General features: G+C 42.7%; 1 protein-coding gene across 2 annotated transcripts in view; it reads right to left on the reverse strand.

The window, feature by feature from the left end:
• The window catches only part of SUGCT (succinyl-CoA:glutarate-CoA transferase), a 538,710-nt gene that overhangs the window by 491,102 nt on the left and 24,654 nt on the right, over positions 1 to 22,954 (reverse strand). For both annotated transcript variants that reach the window (XM_090050066.1, XM_090050065.1), the window contains exon 6: positions 22,029 to 22,149. In XM_090050066.1, the coding sequence (XP_089906192.1) occupies positions 22,029 to 22,149 (121 nt within the window). The remainder of the gene's footprint in view (positions 1 to 22,028; positions 22,150 to 22,954) is intronic.

The following is a 22,954-nucleotide window of genomic DNA, read 5'->3' on the forward strand; positions in this document are numbered from 1 at the left end:
TGCAGACTAATGGCTTTAGAGAAGTTTTGTAAATATTAATATCTGGCCAAGCTGTTTCGTAAATTAAAATTTTGAATCCAGAAATGTGAACACACATGATGAGGGTTGCTCAATTTTTCTACTGAAAAAAATATGGTGTTGAGAGGTTTTTTTGGAACAAATGCACTAGCAACATATTTAATACCTGTGTCAGTACTTAAATGGTCACATTTATTATCAGGGACATCTAAATATTTTGGGAACAAACTGTGGCTCAAACTTTGTGAAAGTATCATATATTTTTCTATCTATATTTTTACATCCACTACTGCAAGCCAAAAAAAGTTTGTACTCTATTCTAACAGAAATCCTGTTTATCTGTTCATGTTTATGTAGTCTCACATATACAATCATTGTTTCAGTAACCATTTCAAATGAGCACACCAATGTAGATGAGAAAATCAGAATGATAAGATTAAGGGCAAAGATTAAAAATCAGAATGATAAGATTTGTCACAACTGCAAAATGTTTACTTTTAAATTTAGTGTACTGTCTCTTTTGAACTTTTGGAAATAACAAGTAAGAGCTGTTTTCTGTCTCTAGTATACATGTGCCTTCTACTAATTTCTCTCTAAAGCAAGTTGCAAAGTTTGCCATACACTATTATTGCATGCTCCACTGGCTTCCTGAGAGATGACAAGCAATGCACACATTCTACTTTTTGAATGAGTGACCCATAATACCAGTTTTAAACAGACGAAGTGTCAGGCTGTGGACCCTGAACCTGGGCCCGTGACCTGATCAGTATGGCCACTCATCATGGCTTGCCACCCTGCAACTTGTCACCCAAGCTGGTCAAGGATGCTCTGAAGCTTCCAGCAGAGCCTAACCCTCCAAGAGTAGCCAGCCAGGGTCACTTGACCCTCCAGTTCCCCAGGTTTTTCCTGACCTGGAATAGGAAGCGTCTGGGCAATAGGCCTCAACCTGATCCCAGACTTGCTCTTTGCTTAGTCTCCCGGCTTCTTGAGCTGGCTCTCTGCCTGATCCCCCGGCTCCCTGACTCAGCCTCTTCCTAAACCCTCTTCTCAGTCTGATCACCCGGCTTCCTGACCTGGCTTGTCCTTAGATCTGCTCAGCTCTTTCAACCCTGCCTGGCACCTGGATCCTCAAGTGGCCCCAGAGTTGGCCTTCTGTGACTCAGCATGATATATATAAACAGATACATAAAATCTTAAACTAAAAACAGAATTTAATATTTGTTGGTAATGTTTTTTTGCATACTGATTCCAGTAACATACTAAATGGCACAGGCATAACATCAGCCAGTCCGCCTTCAGGCACTGAATAGTCATCTATGGCCAACTGATATCAATGTCTTATCTAATATACCTGGATACATTTTAATTAGTTTTTACTGCTATTAAGGTCTTCTCCTAATGAGTTTGATGTGGTCATGAGTTCCACAGGTGTTTCCTTTTATCAATTTTAAATATTTGGCCTTTTAGTTGCACTGAATGTCACTTTGTTCTCTTTTTATGAAAGCAGGTAAAATAGGGCCCAATTTTAGCATCTATAAAAGTTTATAACTAGTTTGGCATCAGCTATGCAAGGGTTAAAACTGTAGTTGTGATGCTGAAGTTACCTGAAGTTACCTGCAAACTTAGCTACATTACATCACACTTTAAAAAAGAGAGTCAAAAAGACAAATAAAGGATAAGATACCATTAAGAAAAGAACTGTAAATAAAATGGAAAATACCATTATGCAAATATATATACCCATGGTCCATCCACATCTTAAACAGTTCATTCTGACTGCTCCATCTCAAAATGGATATGCAAACTTAGACAAACTTATGAAGAATAACCTTACTGAATGTAGAAGTTAGAGTTGCAAGCACAAGTTCACAACATCCAGAAACCTATTGCTGAGAATAGGGAGGGCCTGACAGGAGATGGATCAACAGGCCTTGTTTCTTATACCCCTCCCCTAATTTATTCACTACTTGCCAGGCTAGATGGACATTTGTAGTATGGCAATTACTACATATTTTTTTATTCTATAGATTGTTAATATAGCAAACAATGAGCTTATTATAAACTTTTATAAATTTGATCAAGTATTCTTCGTCTTTGTTTCTGTCAACCACTGGAGTTTGAAATCTCCCTTAAAAATGTCACATGAAAAAAATCTGAACAGATACAGTTAAGACATCTAGACAAATTATGTCATAGTTTCTCTTCATATTCCTATTTCACTGTCACTGACATACTCCAACAATTCTAATAGACTGGAAAAGTATGATTTTTCATTTCAAAAAGCTCTGCAGATTAATTTATTATATCAAATTTGCTTGTTTTACCATTCGTTACAGGGGTGTAGGTTGTAGCCGTTGATCTAAGGACATGACAGGCAAGGTTCTTTGGGTGAATCAGATATCTTTTATTAGACCAACTTAAATAGTTGGAGCTTACCATTCATTTGCAGTTAGCCATATCTACCACCACCAGAAATAACACCACTCCCAGTTACGTGGTGCACAACCTTTCGGCCCCACAGGCCAGATGAGTAGCACACAGTCAGTCCATGAACAACATGGGTCTTGAGACCTGGCACCTTCTCGCCCACTGGGCTTGGGTCCTGAGAGCCCGGCACCCTCCTTTCCACCTGTCACGTGCCAGGGTTGGGCTCTGGGACCTGGCACCCCCCTTGCCCTGCCCCGAGTATTGGGATAGGGCACCCAAACCAGCACACAGGCACTAGGGGTTCCAATGAGTCTGGAAATCTGGCTGTGGGGGTGTGGTGCTACCCTTCTCCTGCCAAATATCTAGACCTGTATGGAGCCCAGTGCGCCAGATGACAGGGTGCCATGGGCCAGATCTGGCCTGTAAGCCAGGCCTTGAACACCCCTGTACTAATTCATAGTTCCATAGTTAGTAGGGTTGGAAGAGACCTGATCAGATCATCAAGTCCGCTCCCCTGCCATGGCAGGAAAGAGTACTGGGGGTCAAACGACCCCAGCAAGGTGATTGTCAAGCCTTGTCTTAAAGACCCCCAGGGTGGAAGCCAGCACCACTTCGCTTGGAAGTTGGTTCCAGATCCTAGCTGCCCTGACCGTGAAGTAGCACCTCCTGATATCTAGCCTAAATCTACCCTCTGCCAGCTTCTGACTGCTATTTCTAGGCACTCCTGGCAGTGCTTGCTGGTCCCCTCTGACTAGTTTGTAACAGGCCATTAGATCCCTCTCAGCCTTCTCTTGTGAAGACTGAACAGGTTCAGGTCCCATAGCCTCTCCTTGTAAGGTCTGCCTTGCTGCCCCCTGATCATGCAAGTGGCCCTCCTCTGGAGGCTCTCCATGTTGTCCACATCCCTCTTGAAGTGCGGCACCCAGAACTGGACGCAGTACTCCGGCTGTGGCCTGACCAGTGCCGCATAGAGGGGGAGGATCACCCCCTTGGACCTGCTCATGATGCATCTGTGGATGCATGACAAGGTGCGGTTGGCCTTCCTGACTGCCTCCCCACACTGCCGGCCCATGTTCACCTTGGCATCAATGACGACTCCAAGATCCTTTTCTGCCTCTGCACTGATGAGAAGGGAGTTCCCCAGCCTGTAGGTATGGTGCTGATTCTTCCTCACCCCCCCAGGTGCAGCACCTTGCACCTGTCAGTGTTGAATGCCATCCTGTTCTCATCCGCCCACCCCTGTAACCTGTCTAGGTCCGATTGCAGCCTATTCCTTCCTTCTAACATGCCCACATCTCCCCACATCTTAGTATCATCAGCAAATTTGAACAGGGTGCTTTTTACCCCCTTGTCCAAGTCACTGATGAAGATGTTGAACAGTGCGGGCCTGAGGACCGAGCCCTGGGGGACCCCACTGCTCACATCCCTCCAGGTCGAAAATGACCCATCCACCACCACTCTCTGGGTGTGGCCCTCCAGCTAGTTAGCGACCCATTTGACTGTGTAGGTGTCGACACCGCAGTCCCCCAGATTCTTAATGAGAACTGGGTGAGAGACAGTGTCAAAGGCCTTCTGAAAGTCCAGAAAGACTATGTCCACTGCTACCCCTGCATCTAAGGATTTGCTGACCTGGCAGGCCACCAGGTTGGCCTGCATCTTCACACATCAGAATCCCTGTGATGAGAGGCAGTTCCACATCTTCCACTGCAGTCAATTCAGGAATTGGAGGATTCTGAGAATACTTTGACTAGAACCACACAAGTCAGCCTAGAGAAACTATAATGGTTTTCTATCATGAAGGGACTGAAAATGACAGTGGACAGAACAGAATGTGTATCAAAATGATAAACATTACAACTTTTTTTTTAGAAAACAGCTATAAATTATTGCTGTGAAAATGTGTCGTGGGACATCTCCTGCATTACTAAACAACAGCTTTATGTACACAGTGGGAGTGACGAACTATGCTGCATAGGAAGGATTTATTTGAATCATCCATATTATATAGTAGTTTGACATTATTGCTGGAAGAGAAATTAATCCACTGTTTAGAAATGTACAAGTCTTACAGAACCTCTGAATCAGAGAAAAGTTGTGTGAAAATCTCTTTTCCAGTTTTAAATCCTTTTGCAACCAGAAAGAAGCTTGCTTATCACTTCTGAAGCACTTTGCTTGCATGTTACCTGCATACAAAAGAAAAAAGCAGCACAATCCAAACTAAAATATCTTAAAAGAAAAAGAAAAAAAGGAATGGCTATAGTTTCTTGTTAGCCAAGAATGAAATCATTCAAAGACAAATTCAAAACCTGAAGCACAAACTGAGAGCTTGGAGTTAAAATAAATGAATAAATAGACAAAGAAACCCAGGACTTCATAGTTGAAAGCAATACTCTGCCAGTGTTGTCCTTTTAAACATTGCCCCCTACTGTTCAGAAAGAGATCCTGATTTCCCCCATAGTTAAAAAAAAAAAAAATCTAAATAATACCATACCAATACCAACAAACGGTCATTCCCCTATGACCAGTGCACGATTATCTTTAACTGGCCAATTTTCATCAGCAGACAACTTGAGGCTTGCAAGTGCTTAGAAAGCAGCAGGAACATTGAGAAACAACACGGAGAAGCTAGCAACCCAGCAATACCCTGTACAATGCTTAATGTATTCAATCAAGATTGTTTAGATAAGAAACTCCGGTTACGATTCAAGAGTGCCAAGATTCCCAAAAGGAGTTAGCATTTGGCTTACCTACAAGTAAACTCTTCCCCCATACATGACCCTGGCTTGCCTGAAAAGCTACTTATCTTGTAAGTTGTTAACAATTTGTCACCTTAAATACAAGTCCAAATATTAAAGGGAGGCGATTCCAAAATACTACTGCTTGGATTTAAAAGACCATGTTACCAATACTCCAGATCATCAAAGCAAGTCTAAATTAACAAGATGCACTTGTACAAGTCCTAGCTTACTGGTAAACAGTGTTACCTTATGTATTACTTTCATGTTTCTAATTAAATTCAAAACCAAGTGATTTTAATGGGAACAACCAAGGCTCAGAAAAAAAAATTATAAAAAATGACTGTTCTAAAGGTAATTATGAATTGGTTTTTGAACATTTAATATTTTCACTGATCAAATTTTGTTTTCATTCACTTTGCCAAAACAAACAGCATTGCAGCTACTCAAAAGGGCCAGATGTTGATTAATTTATCCAACTGATACGATCTATAATACAAACACTGCACATGGGCCACATAAAAATATCTGTGAAATTCACATTTGACATCCAGCTTAAAAAAACCCCCACCAGGTCCACATTCATTAATATAGATCATTTTAATTACTATGGGCCTGATTCTGAGCGCAGGCTGAATTATTAAAAAAGAAATAAATCAGTCAATATGGTTCAGCTGTTTCTGAGAACTTGGTGAGGCACAAAAATATTCAATGTTAAAAGAAGATTTGCAAGCATTTTGTTAGGAAGCTCGTCCTTAAGCAGAGGATGCAACATTTGACATATCCTTTGTGTATGCTTTTTGCTCTTCCTGTGAAAACCTTCCCTAGATTTGACCATGGAAAAACCTGAAACAAATCTCAATCTCAGTTTATATATGTTCAGTATTGACTTGTTAGAACTGCACATCAAACTGCACAACTGGATTTTAGTCCTGCCTCTGCCACAGAATTCTTATATAATTCTGGTCAAGTCACATATATCATAAGCTTTCTTCATGTTCATGGGGCTAACTTAGAACCCCAAGACTTGGACGTGTAAAAGTTCTGACCACTTAATATCTGCAACTGAAATTAACAGTAGTGTTTTGAATAAAAGGGGCTTATAATACTAAGTGCTCTGAAAATCCAGGTCTTAAGCCTTTCATATTACTACATGATTTTCACCATGTCTTGGGTAACAACTCCCTACTGCACCTACTTCTCTGAGGGGTTATTTAACTCAGGTAGAGAACTATGTTAATGTTGTCCTTCCACTACCCTAGCAAGCAGGAAAGAACTGCAATGTGCTATGTAGATAGTGTAAGCATTGTCCACACCATACACTGAATGAGACTGGGATCTGATAGAAAATATAGCATGCAATCATCAGGGATCCTGGTTTTCTATGACTAAAAAATAATCCCCATTTTTTTTTTTTAAAGTAACCCAAAATTCATCCATCCATACTGGTGTTTCATTTTGATCACAGAAAAATGTGGATTTAAGGGTTACTTTTTTAAAATCCAAGAAGTGGGGATTATTTTTTAAATCAGAGAAAACCAGGGTCTCGGGTAATAATGTAATAAAAGATAGCCATATAGTACAGATACAAGAAGGTCAGAGTAAGGATGCAAAAGCAAGAGTATGCAAACCTTAATACTGATATTTCTTAATTTTCCACTCTTTGACTTTGCAACATTTTAAATCCTTTAACATGTTGTGTGTGATATGTGTATCTAAGTTATGAGAAAGCTGTAATAGGAATATTAAGTGAAGAACAAATAGGTCAAGTCTGAGTCATTTTACCCACGGGTGACTGGTGGCACCTTAGTCGGGGGGGCATGTGCCCCCCCATTACCAATCACACCCAACAGAAGGAGCCCCCCCACCCCCGCAGCCAATCGCACCAACCAGGAAGTGACCACGGCGCTCCCCAAAAATGGCCATGGCATTCCCATTCCCCAGATGACACTTCCTGGGGAGCACCAGCGCTCCCACCTGCCACCCCTACCTGTCGCCTAAGCAGGGAGTGTGGCCTGTCAGGGGGTGCATGAGTAATCTCAGGGGGTGCATGTGCACCCCCATGCACCCCCTAAGCATCGCCACTGATTCTCCCAGTGGCACTGAATGAGTTTAAGCTGTGATTCTCAACCAGGGTGCCTTGAGACTCTGAGGCTTGGAACACACATTACATATAAACCAAGTGATCAGAAACTGGTTTAAACCTGTAACAGAACAGAAGTTCAATGCATATAAACAAACTCCTTTCAAAATGACCAAAACTGGTTTAAGATAAATGTGGTTGGATGTAGTATCAGATTTAGGTCAAACCGGTTTATGGAGCTTCTGTCCCAGACCCTTTCCTGGTTCAAGTTAACCCACAGTCCCCCAGCAGCCCAGCCTGGGCTTTGCAGCCCTGGGCTATGCTGCCTGCTCCAGTGGAGCAGGGACTGCCTCTCCCCTCTGCTCCTTAGCCTGTTTCCTACCTGTGTCTGTCAGCCCATAGGGATGGGGGGCAGGGGAACAGACCTCCAGTCCTCCTAGCCAGGGTCTACACAGCTCACAGGGGGGAAGGAAAGCCCCTGTGGTGCCAGCTTTTCAGACCCTGCCAGCCTTTTCCTCTCCCCGCTGCTGACTGCTTCAGCAGCTGCCACAGAAGGGAAGAATAAGTCCTCTGGGCCAGATGCCTGCCCATGCCGCCCAGCATGGGGGCACTGCGCAGCCCCTGCCTTGGGGGACTACCCCACCGGCCCAGGGCAGCCCCAGGAGCTGAGGGGAATCTTCCCCTCCTAAACTTAACCTCAGCCCCTGCGAGTCTCAGGCATCTTGAGGGAGCAGAGGGAAACTGTCCTGCTCCTCCACAACCAGTTTTGCCTTAGTTGCTGTGAGTCTGAGGCAAAATTAATGCAGCAGAGCAGAAGAATTTCCTTCTGCTCCCTGGGCTATCCCTGAGACTCCAGCAGCTAAGGCAAGCAAGTGGGGTTCGAAAGAATTCCCAATGCTTCTGGCTAGAAAAGGAGACACGTTTGCAAGGGAAGCTGAAGTCTGTTAGCAATCTGTGGAGGCTGCTTCCTAGGGGCACTAGGTACAGAAGCCTGCACTGGGGGCACGGTTTAAACCCCAACTAGTACTGCCCTAGCTGGGGCTGAGCACAGGGAGGAAGAGCTCTCATCAGGACACAAGTGGAGGGTCCCAGCAGCAGGACTCTGCTCAAAAGTGGTCTCCCCTTTCATTAAATCCAAGCTCACAAAGGGACTGAGGACTCCTAAAGGACAGGAGCACTTAGGACTAAAGGGAGTTCCACAAGGACTCCCGCCCCCTCTGTTCTGCCTGCCGGCTGTTCCACATAATGTCATTTCAGAAACGCAGCTCAAAACTGGAGTTGGTATTGGTGAGAGAGAGCGAGCACATGTGGGGCAGGGGGCAAGGGATTTTGAACCTTCACACCAATAATTTAGAAAATTTTGAAGCCAGGCAGAACCATCACTTCTTGCAGACAGGAGCCCTGATGTTCAGAGCAGAAGCTCAGCACCTTTGGACAGGCCCCTTTAAAGAGTCTCAGCTGAAGCCTGCTAAAAGTAAAGCACCTAGAACAGTGATTCTCAACTGGAGCACCCCTGGGCTTCATGCAGCCAGGCAAAGACAGGGAGAGGGGACTTGTCTCCCTAGAGAGGGGAAAGGAAACACCCTCTGCAGATACAGGCAAAATTCAGAGAAGTTATGGAGGGGTGCCTTGAGTCTAAAAAGAATGAAAACCACTAGCTTAAAAGACTTGCTCATAGGTGTTATTATTATTACATTAAAGGCAGCGATGTGATCCACTCGCTTATAACCTTTAACTTGACTATTGCAATGCACAATACTGAGACAACCAAAGTTAAATTGCTCCATATGGTTCAATCGCTAGTGATACAATGAAGCACTAGCTATGTAATATAGGCCTTAAGAATGCACCACATTAAAACTGGTAGTCTGCATCCCTCCTGTGAAGTTTAACCATTAAAAATACGCTGACACCCCCCAAAACCCCCCCACAAAATTTAGGCAAATCATACATCAGTAACATAGTACAAGAACAGTATAGAGCATATGCATAATACAGAAGTTCACAACATTTTTAAACTCAAGGCACTCTTCAGAAAATGCCAGCACTTAGTTTTCATTCATTTTTTAACCATGGAAAAATAGGGCAATTCTTCTGTTGCAAAGGACTCAGAAAAATCACAAGGGGTTTGTGACACTTACAGATTCCTACTGTAATCTCTGGTTTTAGCTTGCGAATCATGCACAGGGATGTTTGCACATCTAACACTGCTAATATTGTGAGATCCCACAGATCATCCTCCAAAGGATTACATGGCACCCCAGGATGCCACGGTATCCTGATTGAGAATCGCTGACATAGCGCATAGGACAACACAGCCTTTAATATATATCACAGAAAGTAAATATTTTTGTCACCCAGATACCACATGAATGGCTGAAGTCAGACAGGTAGTTAAGAATTTTTTTTTAATTTGATGAATAATTAACAAGACTGAAGAACAGGGATAGAAACAAAAACCTCAGACATCTTGCTCACAGCTGCCGTACAACTTATTCTGTAGCACAAGAGAGATTTCTTCAAATTACTTGTTTATTGGTTACATTCCATGCTTATGATGTTCAAACTTAAAAAGATACATGCTTCCAAAATAAGGGAAACATTCAAAAGATATTAAGTCCCGTTAATGACTTTTTGAACTAAAATGGATAAGGGAACAGTATGCATTTTCTAACTGATGTTCCCAAAGTTATAATCACCGTTTTTTAAATTCAGTAAATGACTTCTGCAGTTAGGCACATAAAGCAGGAAAAAACAGAAACATGAAAGTAAAATACAGAAGTTATTTTTATAACACTAATTCTGCTTTATTAAACATCTGTATATTTTTGGTTATGCATTTATTAACAAATCTTTTAATGTAATTTCAATGTTTTGTGTGACCTCACACCTAGAATCTAAATTGTGCCTATTACTTATTAACAATGATGGTCACGACAAATATAATGCTGTCCATTGACGTATGAGCAATAGCTTTAACAAAATACATTCAACAAAGACGAATAGGTTTATTACAGGCTGGCTGAGTTGTACAACAGAGATCATTTCACTCCTCTGCCTGGAGGTTTTATATTATAACTCACATCGTATCAGGTAACCATCAGCCCTTCTGTCAGATCAGAAAGAGCCTGAGGAAAAATCTGCTACCTAAATCTCCAGGCTGGTCCCCAGAGAGGTATAAAATATTGGATGCAATGCCAGCATTCGTCCCATTTACAGAAAAACTTTTCATCAAATGTGCCTCAAACAACTTTCGAAGTTTGGTGGATTAAAGAGACTGATGGTTGCTCTAAAGTTCTGGGTCACTGGGTTCCCACCCATTCGAAGAAGACATCTTTTGAACCTTTGCAACCCACACTCTTTCAGGATCTCTAGCTGAAGCATTGTACAAATACACGAATTGTGGAAATTAACACTGTGTTCTGTCTCTCTCTGTTCCTCCATCTCCTCTCTCCTATCTTTCCCATCCCCCCAGTTTGATACAGCTCTGAACTCTCAGGTTTCTAAAAAAATTCTTTGGCCATGCTCACTTTGAAGCACTACAAAACTTCAGTGCTATGAGAGCTCTCATTCAACATTAAGAGCTCTCAAACTAGAGAGCTACAGTTATTGCAAATGTGTATTCTCCAGGCAAGGGGCAACACAAGGTTCTCCTGGGCTGAAGTCTCATAGCGAGCCTCAATGCTGCCACTGTGATGATCAGTGCTGCAGCCCCCCGTCCCAGTTGGGCTACATCTCTGCTCCCCGCAGGCGAACCAAGTCCTGATCTCACACTCACTGATGGAGGACTCTGCGAGTATCAAGCTGTCAGTCAGCTCACTGCAGCCACTTTTCCACTCATCCTCTTTGGAGGGAGAGAGTAGAAAGCACTGTGGGATACTGGAAGAGTAACTCCCCCTGTAGTGCTACATGTACTCAAAACAGCACTACAAAGAAGAAATCATTTTATCCAGCAATATTTCTGCAGCACCTTTCCCATTTTTGCCATGCTACAGGCAAGAGGCACAATTGTACTCCACTTTTTGTAGTGCTACAAGGGCCTATACAGAGCTACAAATGTAACTAACATCTGAACTTCTGTCAGCCGTTTCCAAGAAACTAAGTCCCTGCACCTTGACTACGTTACAAAATTCTGCAGGCCCAGTAACAGATGATGTAGCTCTGCCAACAAAATCCCCAGTATGGATGCAACTCTCACAGAGGAGGCAGACTTTGGCAGACCTTCTGCCATCTGTGAGAACTGGAATCGCACTGCTGGAATAAAAAATCCTTCTAACAGCCACACAAGACTCCCCAGCTACCTTAGCACTACCATTGCTGCAGCAGCCCCCTAGCATGGATTTAGTCCAGGGGTGGGCAAAATGCAGCCCACGGGCCACATGCGGCCTGCCAGGCCATTCTATCCAACCTGCGGAGCCCCTAAATAATTTTGAAAATTAGTATTTATCTGCCCCTGGCTGCCTGCCATGCGGCCCTTGACGGCTTGCCAAAACTCAATAAGCGGCCCTCCACCCAAAATAATTACCCGCCTTTGATCTAGTCTAAGCCAAAAACCTATTGCACACAAGCAGACTACTGTGCTAGGGCAAAACTCCTCTGATTTCAACAGGGCACAGTATGAGATGCACATAAGGAGTCCTAGGAAAAAGTTTAATGGGCACGTTTTCACAAGTCGTTTTAATAACTGTCAGGACAGGTCACAAAACAAGATTATGCATGAAATGTCTCAACATTGTGAGGAGTGGGTACTTTCCTGAAACTGTCCTCATTTGCTGTAGATCAATGATTATCAACCAGGGTGATGCAGCATTCTAGGGTGTCTTGCGATCCTTCCAAGGGTGTCACAGGGTACCATGTAAAGTTACCAGTGTTAGGTGTGCAAACACGATTTACAAGATACACCCAGAGATTTCAAATAGAAATTCATAGTTGTAGTCTCTCTGAATCCTTTGCAACAGAAAAGCTGCTTTATTATTTTTCTGAGTTAAAAGAATAAGAGAATGAAAAAAAAAAAAAGAGTTGGCATTTTCCAAGGGGTGCTTCAAGTTAATTCTAAAAATTAGAATTTTTAGATTCTAATCTAAAAATTAGAGTCTAAAAAGGTAGAGAACCACTACTCTAGATGCAATTATTCCCACAACTCTGACTCATGGCAGAATATAAATGAAACGCTAATCTTTCATGAAATGTCTTTGATCGTCCTGGCCCCTCCTGGGCGTGGACCTCTAAACCTTGAACAAAGTCACCTCTCTTGGGTTTAGGCTTGCATTCTCTGCCCCTCCTGGGCTCAGGCCTCATTACCTCCATTAGACTGTCCCTCCCAGACTATGAGCCCCCAACCCTGGTTCTTGCCCCTCACAAGGTATAGACCCCTGGCCCTGCCTATCACTCTTCAGCTGTGGCCTTGGCCCCACTTCTGCCCAGTTGAGATCTCCACCACCCCATAGTCTCAATCCCTAAATCACCAGTGCTCTGTCAGCCCTAAGGCTGTCTTACTCTAAGCAGCTGGGATGCTTTATCAGACACTCCCCCTGTCACCAGCTCAGGAGTTCTTTTATCTATGGCCCCCAGGGCTAGATTGCCTGCCCAGCTGAAGCCCTGGGCTTATATTCTGCAAGCCCAGTCCCTTCTGGGCCATGTGGCTCCCTTGATTGCCCTCTACCTTGCTTGCTTCTCCCGCAGCCTGCCTTCCCTTAAAGTGGCAGGAACACCAAGCTCCCTGCTACAATATCTTTGCATTATACAACTAAACAGATTTTCCTATTTTTAAACAAACTAAAAAAAATCCGAACCAGGAAATGCTGAATATGGGCAAAGTGGCTCTAACGTTTCTGTTTCATTCCGTATTTTTCCACTTGTTGTTTAGGCTGTATTGCCTTCTCTGCCTTCACTGACAGAGGGCTCTGTGAGCAGCAGGCCGTCAATGAGCCCACTGCTAACAAAGTACGAGACACTGCTGAACATTTTATTATTTAGAGCAGAAGTTCTCAAACTGTGGTCTGTGGACCACTGCTGGTCCACGAGCTCCATTCAGGTGGTCTGCAGAAAGGTGACTGAAGGCTAAGGTTGACAAACATTACACCCGACTTCCCAGAACCTGCTCAAAAAAACAGGCGCATCCATCCCATTAGAAAGGTAAGACTACTGATAATAAAATATACGAGTTGTGTCCTTTGATTTGCAGAACAAAAAGAAAGTTTACTAAGTGGTCTGGTGAGATCCTCAGCAATTTTCAAGTGGTCAGCGGAAAAAAAAGTTTGAGAACCAGTGATTTAGAGGAACACACGGAGACAAATCCTCCTGGGTTGAGCCCAGTTGCCTGCTATCACGTGGTATTTACACGTTTGATTTCTGAATTTTAACCATGAACCTAAAATTATGCATAAAATTCCATTTATAATCTAAAAAGAAAAACAGTTACCAAATGCCTAAAGGGGTTTCTTGGTGCTTATACCTGCAATGACCCCTACATGGGATACCTTCAGCAAAAGCTGATCAGAATGCCACTATTTTTCTAAGACCTTTAAGGAAAAAAATGTTCTCTTGATGTGATGACAAGTGTCAATTAGAAGAGAATTTCTTGATGTGATAAGTGTCCAAAATTACCTTCAACCTTGACATATTTATAATCAGGGATCTGGCTTTTCCATTTCCCATGGAAAAACAGATTTGCCCCTTTACCAGAAGAAAATGCAGATTTCCTAGTTTAACTTATTTAAACCCAGAGATTTTGCAGTTTTGCAAAGACACGCAGGGGACATATCACCAGGGCAGCATAGAGCTCACAGTGGCAAAGAGATCCCCCCACGGCCTCACTGCTCCCTGAAGTGCTGGGTCCCATCTGCTGTGCTATGGAGGCCCCAGGGGAGGGCAGCAGGGCAGGAGCCCAAGCTTGCAGCAGGCAGCCCACACCTACCCCGCCCTGAATACAGATCTGGGGGGACATGGGTTCCCCTTGCCCCCCTGGGAGCGTGTGCAGAAATAAGGAGCCCCCCCACCCGAGCCTACAACAAGCAGGTGGGGAGGGAGCCAGGCTCCCATCTGCTGCAGCAACCACCGCCTCCTACTGGGGGCAGGGGATGCAGACCCAAGTCCCTGGCCCCACAGCCCTGGCAGCTTCAGGGGGTCACAGGCCTCTCATTTTAATCACAGATGGGGGGGAAGGGGGATTATCAGAGAATCTGCAATTTTTTAATCAGGGAAAACCAGGATCCCTGCTTACAACACTTGGAATAACAAAAGACATTTCAAGTTTGAAGCTTCATGTTTCAGTTATTACACAGCGATATATATTACACAAAGCTGGTACACTTCACCCTGCCTACTTTACTACTACTTTTTGCCTCTTACTTTTAATTACATCTTACATCCATTCATTGTAAAAAGCCCATAAAGCAAACCAGCAAGCAAGCAAAGATGATTCAAACAAAACAGAATGCAATAGTCAGGAAAGCCCTACAAAGATTCTCTCAAAAATAAAAATGCAAGATATATATTTTGTAATGCAGGCCTCACACCTCATGTTAACTGCTACTCAGGAGGCTGGAATCTAACCCAAAGACCTGTTTACTAGTGGCAAATCACTACCAAAAAGAAGTCCCTGAACAACTCTGATATCAAGTCCAAAGCAGAAGTGACTTTTTCTAACCTACAAAAAGTCCTTTGTCATGGGTCTTTAACAAAGAGAGAAACACTTCCAAATAGAACACATTTTCCTTATTCTTTTAGTTTCTAGTAGAGTGCAATCAGTGGTGCAGGTGAGTATGAAAATTATTGAAAATTACTATATTTCATAATAGCTTATATTCTCTGGAGATTTGTTCTACAGCAGTTCAGGTACAAGCCAGACCAACTGTTTCTCTAAAGCTTTAAGTTGATCTATAAACATAACTACTTCAGAAGTAAAAACAGAAAGAACTACCCTTAATTTAAGCAACAACCTTTAAAGAAGTAGATCCCTTAACACTGCTGCTCTATCCCTTAATATTGCTGTGTTAAGGCTTTCCCATTTCTGAGTATTTACATTTTACATTTACGTGTTCCTACCAGCTCCGAGTCAACAGGGGACAGCAAAATCAACATAAATTTTGTTATGCAGGCAGATGAGCACAACCTAACACTCCTATCCAACTAGAACAGATGCATAGCAGAGAAAACATATTGAGATCTTTGGAAACTGGAAAATCTCCACATTTTTAAATTTCCACATGGTAAGTCTCTAGCATATGTGATGGATGATCTGTACCAGGCTGACTGAATAAAACTGAAAAATTTACACCCAGGAGCCCGCTATGGAGAAATCTGGAAAAGGAACAGTAAAAAATATTTTACTGACACAAATAGGGTCAGACTTTCATCCCAAGTAAATAACACTATCTGGAAGAAATAATTTCTAGCAAGGAACAAAGTAAGGGACCTTTGGCTGCCTATACAAATGCTCATTGGCATTCTAATTAAAATGATGCAGTGTCGCTGTTACATCACGTGTATTAAGGCCCTGCACATTTAAAAATAGCCAGAAGGCACTTTAACTAAATCCCATCAAACAAAGTTTACATGAAACATCCCACAGCCACTTTTAAATGTGCGCAGGAGCTTAATACACATGAGGCTGAGGAATTTTAATTAGAGCAGCTGCCCAGGAACTGCTCTAATTAAAATGCTTCCCCCTCACCCCCATCTCTAAGCAAACGTATAGGCAGCCTTTGACTTAAAAAATAACGTCTCTCGAAATTTAGTAGAACTTGATCTGCTGGTGCTAGCTCTATCCTAAGCCCTAAAGTCAAAAGGTTCATACAGAAGTCTTTAAAAAGCTTCGCCCAACTCTTGAGAGAAGGAAGTCTACATTCAACTAATTAGTTAAGGGGGCAGCAATATATAGCTCTTGAAGACACCAGATCCAGCCCACAAAGCTGAAGGGGTTTGCCTGTGCCCACCAGATCTAAAAAAAAGTCAGGCACAACATCAGGAACCATATATGACTATCAGTGGCTTTACTAAGGCCTTTGATTCCATCAAATGCAAAGCCCTGTGGAAACTACTGGCAAGATTTGGATGTCCGGAAAAGTGTATCAAGGTCCTGACATTTCTTCATGACCAAATGACATCCCTGAGAGCCACCAGATGACGAGATCCAGCATGCAAGCGCCTCCTTTGGGAAATTGCTTCAGCACGTCTTTGTTCATTGCGATCTCCAGAAAGACACCAAGATTCAGGTCTACAATGCAGTCATCATTCCACAATGCATTCTCCTTTACAGATGAGAACTGTGTGTAATCCACTGTCCTCATCACCAACAATGCCTCCTGAAAATACTCCACATCAAGTGAGAAGATTGCCACACAAATGCCAGCATCCTTGCTGAAGCCAACATTACCAGTATTGAGCAGGTGATCCTCCAACAGGTTTTACTTGACTGGACATTGTGTGTGGATGCCCAACTCCCAAAACAAGCAGTCTACTCTCATCTTAGACCTGTGAGTCTCACAATTATGAGACTCACAATTATGAAGGCATAACTCAAAATAACAGATGCCAACATCAGGAGTTGGGAGGAGCTGACAGCCAACCAACTCCAATGGTGTCACATTCTCAACCAAGCAGCAGCCTCTTTCAGGGTAAAGCATCTTGCCCTTGAAGCAGAGAAAAGAGTGCAGAGCAAGGAAAATGAGAGGAATTCAAGCCTGCAGCCTACTCTTCCCTGCAAAAAGACCTGCAACTTCTGAAGATGGATCTACGGCTCAAGGATTGAACTTTTAAGTTACTTGAAGACCCATCAATGAGCCATGGTAGAGACCATCCTTGAATCGAGAGATTGCTAGGAACGACTGATGTCAAAACAGGTTATAAATAACTTTTGTGAATTCTCTCTGAAAAGCCAGTGTTATCCTCCCTCTCTCTAAAGGAAACTAAGAATAGATGATAAAGCCAGCTTCACTGAGCAGGGCTATCCAACTAGAGTGGCCAGGGGCCACATGCCGCACCAGTCACAGGCACAGGCCTCTAGCTACATACTGCATGGGTCACATGCAGTGTAGGCTCCTGGGACCCCACTGCAGCCTCCCCACCACACATGCAGCACCAGCTTCTTCCCTCCACCAGCCCCATCACAACAGCAGTGCAAACCCAGAGTCCTTGCCACTGCCCAAATCCACCCACAGCCACCACCTCATGGGCAAGCCCCAGTGCTGCTGTGCAAGCAGTGCAAGCCCCTGTCTCTTCCCCCTCTGGCCCCTCTGTTGCAGTATAGGATTCCCACCTGAGCTCTCCCACCCCCAATGGCACTGCCATGTAGATAGCACAAGCCCCACCTCCCTCTCCCCCCACAACCACACAAGCTTAGCAAGCCCCATCCTGCTGTGCTGCCTTGCCCCAGCAATCTTGGCTGCTGCACCAGCAGAAAATGCCAGAAAGCCCCTCACGACCTGGATGTAGCCCAACAGACATCTTGGATAGCCTCAGTATAGATTGTGCGCCAATAATGTTATGCACATGTGGATCCCCTGGGAGTACCGTATGAGGTGCTCTCCCAACACAAGCAGTTTGGCTCAAGAATCCCAGAAGTAAGAGGCACCGTATTACAGAAAGTTGGATGGGGGTTCAATAAGAGGCACTCTCTTTGCAATAGAGTGCTGACCCTGCGCCCAGTGTGGCACTACAAGGTTTGAGGGAGCCACAGTTAATCACCACTGTATGCACAGCTGCTAATATAATTTTCAGAGATTACACACGAAAAACAAGATTATCCCTTTTGTCTTTTATAATCAGCAACAGTTAAAGGTATCATGACTCAATACCATATTTATAAATCTGACTATTAAAAGGCATCACAGAACATATAACCAGGAATATGGAAAACAAGTCTCCAGTAATGGTAAGGCAATTTTCCATTACAGTGATGAGACAGAGTTCTTTTAAACCATATATAACTACAGCCATCAAGGCACAGAACATCTAGACTCAGGCTTTTGGATTCTGTCTCAATGGTCTAAAGAGAGGGTGGAAATTCTGAACGGCCTCCATTCCTTTATATTCCTGCCTAGGTGTCTGCATCAAAGGTCCTGGTGACCTCTCACGCATACACTATGACCCAGAAGGATCGACAATTGCCTACAAGGGGTTTAAAAATCAATAGGCAAGACAAGTGTAGCTACTACTGGGCACCACAACAGAAAGCAAACTTTGCAATGATAAAGAAGGATATATCCAAGTTATTTCTGTACATCCAAAATGCAAAGCAGAGTCAGCAGTTAAATCATGCTATTATGTGGACTGCTGAAACCAGCATACAAGCTCTTGACAATGGAACAGTCATAAGGCTAGAAAAGTTATAACTCTCCACTGCATCTGGCACAGGAAAGAACTTCCAATTTAGTAGTGTAAACGACATGTGAATACTCAACAGTCAAGCAAAGAGCCAGTTTTTCTAATGTTCCCTGCATTAACAGGTTGTGACAGGAAAACATTCCTTTCAGAAGAAGTAAAAATGTGTCACAGATGCACAGAACATACATGATATCATCATTTTACTAATAAATCTAATGAACAAGCCATCTGTTATCACTGATGAAGATCTTGCAAAGATCAAACAATTTGTTGTTTATGACTGCAGCAGTGATGTCACCCCTAGCATTCAGCCAGATTAGTGCTATTTGCCCATAAAAACTGAGCACTTGAAAACATTCCACTCTAACTACACTAAAAACAGTATAGTCACCAAGCAACCCTCAGGCTCATTTTTTGCAGCATACATTCTCAAAAGGACAATCATGAGCAAATCTGGAAATATGGGGATAAGGAATGGTGAACAAAGATCGGAAGTCCATCTGAACAAGTCGATCCAAAGCACCTGGCACTCACACAATACTTGTCAAATATGCTTGATAAATGAGCAGTAAAAAGGCATGCAAGTATCAGAAGGTTACTAGTGTAGAGTAACAAACAGGTAGTGTCTATATTCCTGCGGTAGGAAATGCAATTAAACGAGGAGCTTACAAGTACACAGGGTAGCCATCAACCTCAAAATCCAAAGGCTATGTATGACACCTTATCAGATCAGTGACATCACAAAATGTATATGCCATAAGTATTCCCACAATGTGCATATGGATTAAACAAATGGGTATATATTATAGCAGGGTTGTCCAAAGGGCAGCCTGCGGGCTATGTGCTGAGGTGTTAACCTGCAGCCCTTAGGCTTCCAGTCCAGGCAACCCTCCTCTGTTGGTCTCCTACTGGTACCTCCAGAGTCTCCATGCTCTTCCTTCGCCAGCTTCTGTTTTTTGCTCCCATCCCTAAAGCAGGGTGGGGCTGCATGGCCTGCAGGGCTGGGGGAGCCTACAGCTAAGGGACTCAGGAAGCCCAGGACAGCAGAGGGTCATGCAGCCCCCAGCCCCTCAGAAGTAGGACAGTAGCTCTGTATTATAGGATAAAATCTAAAAATAAAAAGCAGAATCTGATGGATAAAACTGTAAATATCTAAGAAAATATTTTTGAGAAATAAGCATTAAAAATTCACAATGGTCATAGTAATCTGTAGCAATTACTGAGATTCTGTATTTGAATAAAATCAGTTTGAAATGATAGATCCAGATATAAAAATTCTATTTATGAAAGGCAAAACTGTATGACATCATTATAATGCAATAATCATGTCATACTGGTCATTTCCAAGTACTGCAAATTTTAAAATCACTTCAGGCTGGTCAATTACCAAGCCAAAATCATGACTTTAATATCAAATGCACAATTCCATCATACATCGACTGAACCGAAAAAGAAATTCTCTCATACACGGACAACAGAAATAGCATGCCTACACTTAAAAACAAAGGGTCTACTTAATTGTATTGGAACATGGACATTAAAAAAAGTTATTTACAGGTAAGCAACTGATTTTTATACTCAGAAAACTCAAAAGTGGTTAAGAAAGTTTTAATGAAGGGTGTTTTTTTTTAATTTGTGCTTCTGAATCATGTCCAAATGCTGACTCTAATCAATATAGATTTTAAGATATTTATATTTTTTTCAAAATAGGGTTTTAGGAGAGAAGCAGCATTACAACCATAACTCTAAACATCATACAGTGCACCTAGCAGATTTAAAGTGCCTTAGCTAACAAAGTCTCTACTTCCCTTCTCTCACCTCAATTTTTGTAATGCAGTAATAGCACTTAATGCCTGACTCCTACAACCACTTATATGAGCAGAGCCACTGAATTATCAGGCAATTCACATTACTAACCGAGTATATGCAGGATCAAGGCTTGTAGTGGTAGTTCTGTATTTAAAAAATAACTATAGTAATGATTCTGTCCCAGTATAATTTGCATTCTGAACTGCATTTACTTACCAAAGCAAAGCTCAAGGTTCAATTAGTGTAGTAAGTGCATCTTATCTTAACTGTGAACTCAAAAGATACAGCTACAAAGAATATAAAGCCTCACACCTCAGGGCAGGCACAATGCCTCAGATCCACAACTACCTTGATAGACTAGAAAAGTGATCCACAACTAACCAGATGGGATCAGCAAGGCCAAGAGCAAAGTCCCGCACTTGGGACAGAATAATTGCATGCATAAATACAGACTGAAAAATGACTGGCTAGGCTGCAGTACTGCAAAGAACAACATGGGGGTTACAATGGGCCATAAGCTGAATATGAACCAACAGCATTCTTGCTGCAAAAAACACAGCAGCCTACTGGGTTGTACTAGCTGGAGTGGCACTTGCAAATCAAAGAAAGTGATTCTTCCACTCTTTCCAAATTGTCTATGTGCTTCTTGAAGGGAGGCCCAAAACTGGACACAGCACTCCAGCTGAGGCCTCACTAGTACTGAACAGAGTCCAGTGCAAGGCAATAAAAATTATTAGGGGACTGGGAGGCAAGACTTATGATGAAAAGCCAAAAGAACTAGGGTTATTTAATCTGGAGAAGAGAAGACTGAGGGACAATTTGATAACAGTCTTCAAATACCTAAATCGATTATACAGAGGATATAAACAGACTAATTTCTGCAGCTGTAAGAGACAAGACTAGAAGGAATGGCCTCAAGTTGCAGGAAAGGAAATTTAGGTTGGAGATTAGGGGGAACTTTTTTACTATGGGAGCAGTCAAGCATCAGAACAGACTAGCCAGAGAAGTTTAGTTTCATTCCTGGCAGGTTTCAAGACTAGGCTGGGCAGACACTTGGCTGGGATGGATAGTCAGGGATGTGCTAGGTCAAGGCTAAACTAGATGATCTCATGAAGTCCCTTCCAGTCCTACTTCCTATGATCAGTTAGACATGGTCTTCACTAATTCCTTATCGATGAATGTATCAAAATTCCTATGTATTTTAGTTAGAAAACGATTTTAGTGAAGAATGCTAGATTGTAAATCTAATTTTTGATTGTTCTAAAAACACTTATATGCATGAGGGCCTTTACTAATATAAAGTCCTATGGCCCTATTAAGGATTAGAATGAAATTTGCATGTACAAAGGATTTTTGCAAGGCAAGTGTTTCATGTACTCTCCTCTGAAGCAGCTGCTGCTGGTCACTGTTGTAGACAGAATACTGGACTAGAGGGACCACAGATCTCTCATTCAGATGGCAATCCCTTTTTCCAAGCAATTTATCATTCAGAAGCTTGCACGGCAGTTGTCTGGACCTTCCCTACTGTTGCTTTCTACATAAATAGAATGAGCCTAAAAGAGGATTAGTTGTTCAAAATGACACTACCTGTGGCACAGAAGCTTTTTCACACGTTCAGGATGTTAACATACCTGTTATTGAACAATACACAATATGAGGAGCAACCTTTTTAATGTCCTTGTAGCCCAGACCCATTTCAGCCAGTTTCCCAGGGATGTAGTTTTCCACAAAGACATCAGAGACAGCTGCAAGCTGAAAGAAAAGGTGAACAGGACTCAGACTTCTTAATGAACTTCCAAAAACTCACCGAGTTACCCCCACATGTAACTTAATTTAAAAAACAAGATGGGTGCTGGCCTTCCAGCAGCACAGAATTCACAAGGCAATCATGACTGGCTTAAATAAACTGATATACTGTTCAAGTGGCTTCTACACCATGGTCAGTTGCATCTAAAAAATGCTGTGTACTCACAAGAGACTCAATGTTAAGGTCTTGTGCATGTCAGACATCACATGATTGGCCAAGGTCTGCCTACATTTGATGAGACAACCATCTTGTATTTGCTTTTCCTAACCTTGAAAATGAGTGGGAATAGGCTGCACCTTCACATGTCCTCTGTTCCACACCCCCAGCAATAGATATTTTGGCAATTGTGTTTTTGATTTGTTTACATGTATAACAATCCAATCATGTAACATAAAAATCCTAAAGTCATCTTCAGAAACACTGAATATCTTCAGGAGCACTGAAGAGCAGTGAAGCCCTGGAGTCTGACTTTCTGGATCATAGCAGTAATGATAATACAAACGGTTTGACAGGAAGCAGTTAGTCCTATGGTTACTACACCTAGAAATCTCCATGCCAGTTGGAATATTTCTCAGCACAGAAAACCAAAGACTACTTCCATTTTCTCAAATGTATCTGTTTCCTGTGGTCTAGTCCAGAGGTGCTCAATCTTTGGCCACACAGGCCAGATGAGTGACTTGAGGCCAGTCCATGCACCACGACTCGTGTCACCTCTGCCCAACCCATATGCACCAGGATCTGGCTGTGTGC

The sequence above is a fragment of the Crocodylus siamensis genome, chromosome 5, assembly GCF_052110815.1.
Source record: "Crocodylus siamensis isolate JL-2025a chromosome 5, ASM5211081v1, whole genome shotgun sequence".
NCBI classification, from domain to species: Eukaryota; Metazoa; Chordata; order Crocodylia; family Crocodylidae; genus Crocodylus; species Crocodylus siamensis.